Source organism: Camelina sativa, chromosome 5 (genome assembly GCF_000633955.1).
Source record: "Camelina sativa cultivar DH55 chromosome 5, Cs, whole genome shotgun sequence".
NCBI classification, from domain to species: domain Eukaryota; kingdom Viridiplantae; phylum Streptophyta; class Magnoliopsida; order Brassicales; family Brassicaceae; genus Camelina; species Camelina sativa.
Genome location: NC_025689.1, coordinates 1,993,328 through 1,997,073, shown reverse-complemented (window position 1 = coordinate 1,997,073; position 3,746 = coordinate 1,993,328). Strand labels below are relative to the sequence as shown.

The 3,746-nt window shown below is 32.1% G+C and overlaps 1 protein-coding gene across 2 annotated transcripts in view; it reads left to right on the top strand.

The window, feature by feature from the left end:
• Positions 2,985 to 3,746, top strand: part of LOC104784933 (ARGOS-like protein) — a 1,381-nt gene continuing 619 nt past the window's right edge. The window contains exon 1 of one of the 2 annotated variants that reach the window (XM_019245646.1): positions 2,985 to 3,742. In XM_019245646.1, coding sequence (XP_019101191.1) covers positions 3,359 to 3,742 — 384 coding nt within the window. In that variant the 5' untranslated portion in view covers positions 2,985 to 3,358. The remainder of the gene's footprint in view (positions 3,743 to 3,746) is intronic. The other variant, XM_019245645.1, reaches the window with a different exon arrangement.

Below are 3,746 nucleotides of genomic sequence, written 5' to 3'. Positions count from 1 at the left end.
GCAAGGGTATCCGCTAAAAGATTGAGATCACGGGGAACAAAAGTAAACAGACAGTTTTTGAAAGAAGCTGAAAAGTCAAGGATATCGAAATGAATCCCGTGAATCTCCTTTGGGTGGAGATCCGAAGTTAGTGCTGTGACCAGCTGAGCTGAATCGGTAGCAAAGATAATGTTTGTGATGCCAAGGGATCGAGCATGCGAGATGGCGTGTAGCATCGCCAGGGCTTCAGCCATCAAAGAGGATGAGACATGATCCGCGGAAGCCGACTCAAAAGTTATACTTTATATTCTTTTCTTCAATATATACCACTAAAATTATTAAAAGGGGGCGGGAGTGACTCTTAATTGAGAAATAGAATTTAATCATTTTAAAAACCTCAAGTATATGATGCAAAACTGTGGGCATATCATATAAACTCGTCGTTAATTAATTGAGATAATAATTCATCTTATTATGTCAATGCATTATGCAAATGTATATAAAATATAAATATTTTGTTGAATAATATTGTTGCAGAGGTCCACTACATTACATATACCACTAGACATGCAATCTAAGGGAGGGTTTGCGATGTTCAAGGCAATCATGCATGGGTTGCCATTTCTATATACCTTTTCCCTTTCCACCAATTGTTTTCTTTTTCTTTCTAAATTCCTAAAATTATAATAGACACCATGAATTAAATTAATAGAATCTTTAGGATAAAAGTAAAACAGAACCAAAAAAAAAAAACATTTATTTCACCTAATTCATATATCTTTCTTGGTTTTGGCTACGAATAAAAATCTTTTGTCTGATTTGGATAAGAGATTGCGCTCTCTGTATAAAATTCTTACATTACATAGATATTAAATAATAGATTTTTTGGTGATAAATCTGAATAGCGTCATGCCATTAATATAATGCTGTATCGAGATATTCTCGACTGACATTTATAATGGTGATCTTGAATATACTCCAAATGTACAAACCATTGTCAATGTACATTTTGTATTTTTCCACAAAATTAACAATCTACAAAAATATTAATGAAATTGATATGATTTTATGAGTCAAATTTGATTTGTAGTTTATATATATATTTATTTTTATAACAAGTATTTTATAAACAAGATATTTACGTTTATACGTAGTTATTATTAATCACGAGTGGCATATCGATCCTAACCATAAGATCATGTATACATAAAATCAAAGATATCAAATCAAGTACATATCCACAAGATGATATGAATATCTTTATGTATCGGGAAGATATCACTATGCTACTTAGTACTTACCATCTATATTACTCTAATAATAGTTAGTTGAAGTTTTTTTTGTTTAGTTTAAGTTAAGACTGCATCACTATCTTTTTTACAGGCCTAGAGTTTTTTTTTTTGTTTTTTTGTTTTTTTTTTTATAGCGGGAGGTAAACTAAGTAGTTTTGTTGTAAGTTTGTAACTACATGTCTACTTGAGCCATTATAGTTGTAGAATAGTAATGTCAATGAGCTAGTGGCTGATAAAAAAAGAAAACAATCCTCCTGTTTGAACTTGTTTTTTTTTTTAGAAAAGACGTAACAGAGATGTTATTTATGCGATTCATTGAATTTGGATAACTAATAAGTGTTTTTAATTATTTTGGATTGAACAAATAAAAATAAAGAGAGTAATGGTCTAATGGATTCACAATTCTGGTAAGCTGTCAATTGGTGGATACCCGAACGGCCAAAACAAAACTGCTTGCGGAAAACTATCATGTCCCTCCCTCAATCATAATTAAAACACGCTACCAAAACTAGTATGTATATGTATGTATAAATATAATCCCATTTGATAACTTAATTATATACTTTTAATTTAAAAATGATGGATGTAAAACGTCAGATTCTTTATCTTTTGTTTTTTTTTTAAAGAAACTGAAAGAAGACAATGATTTTGCATATAACAAATATCATGCTTGATAATGCGATAGATTTACACTATATATCACGGTTTTGTTGAAACATTCTATAAAAAACACCACTTACTTTTAGTTTTTTTTTTTTCCTTAAAAATCCTACGAAAAGAAATATGCCTACCTAATTAATTAGATTATATATATTAATAATAGAAAGAGTCTCTCAAATTATATAAAAATAAGTTTTGCACTGCTATAACTAAATAATAAAAGCATAAAACCGAAAAAGAAATAAATATTGGACCAACTGTCCCACTAAGAACGATGATATGATAGAGGCACCACATGAAAATGCCGAGGAGAGGAATAACAATATGGGTCATCATCGGTCGATAAACACATAGACACACATTATTATTAGGTGGGAAAATTTTTAAAAATTTAATTCATATATTATATATTCTATAATTTATATTTATTATACAGTCTCCTATGAAAAACATTAAATTGGTAATTCACCGCATTCAAAGTATATAAACTATGCAACGAAGAAGGCAAGTAACTTCGTCTTTTTGAACATCAAGTGGTTAAAAACATTTTTAATTTGCGTAGGAGACTAGAAAAAAGCCTACGAACACAACTCAGAAAAGGAAAAAATCACGACTGCTTTTCAAATATAATTTGTCAAATAAAACAACTTTGACTACACACACACAATAAAGGAACAAATGTTAAAAGCTTATTAGATTCGTTATTAGTATAATGGAGTTAATTAATAAAACCAAACCACCCATTGAAAATGAATAATATTCGTAAAGGAAACTAAAAACCTCGACCTCAGACAGAGGCTTACCCCAAATAAAATTCCAGGCTACGTCATCTCGAGAGAGAGAGAGAGAGAGAGAGAGAGAGAAAGTGTCTAGGGGAGAAGAACCCAACCCAACTGGGGGCTGATTTGAAATTGTTTCAGACCTTCCAGAATCAGCAACTTGCCTCTCTCACACACTTTGTCATCTCACCTCCCAAAAAAAAAGTGATAATAATTTTTTTAATTAAATCCATTCTTTGTTTTCTTTTTAAAACATAGGCAAAAAGAAGAAGAAAAAGATCTGTAAATTCAGTGAACCTTCCTCTCTTTCCTGTTTCTTCTCTGATTCCACAACAAAACAGTCTAATCCCCTCTTTATATTTTCTTTTTACTACCCATTTCTTTTTTATATTTCTTCCTCTGTATCTATCTTCCTCTCTCTCTCTCTTTTCATTTTCTTTCTCTTACAAAAGAAACTTCATTCTTCTTCCTCTTGCTTTCATAAAAGCCCCATATATTTTGGTTTCTAACGTTACCATCTCATCATCTTCTTGTCGTTCTGTGACAGCAGAAGAAGAAGAAGAAAAAAAGCTTGTTGCTTTATGCATTTGAGTCCAACTCTGTTTCTTCATACATCGATCTGATTTCCCCCAGATCAATTCCCTTCAAATGATTCGTGATATCTCAAGTCTACAAAACGACATCATAAACATTCAAGAACACTGTTCACTCAACAACAACAACAACATGGACATGAGAAGAGATAACCGGAAGAACATCAGTTTTCGTGGATCAGCTCCTGCTCCGATCATGAGGAAGCAAGAACTGTTTCGGACATTGTCGTCACAGAACAGTCCGAGGAGGTTAATATCAGCTAGTTACTTCAGTTTGGAATCAATGGTTGTGCTTGTTGGTCTCACTGCATCTCTCTTGATCTTACCCTTGATTCTTCCCCCATTGCCTCCTCCTCCGTTTATGCTGCTTTTGGTTCCTATTGGGATTATGGTTTTGCTTATGGTTCTTGCTTTCATGCCTTCTTCTAACTCCAAACATGTAG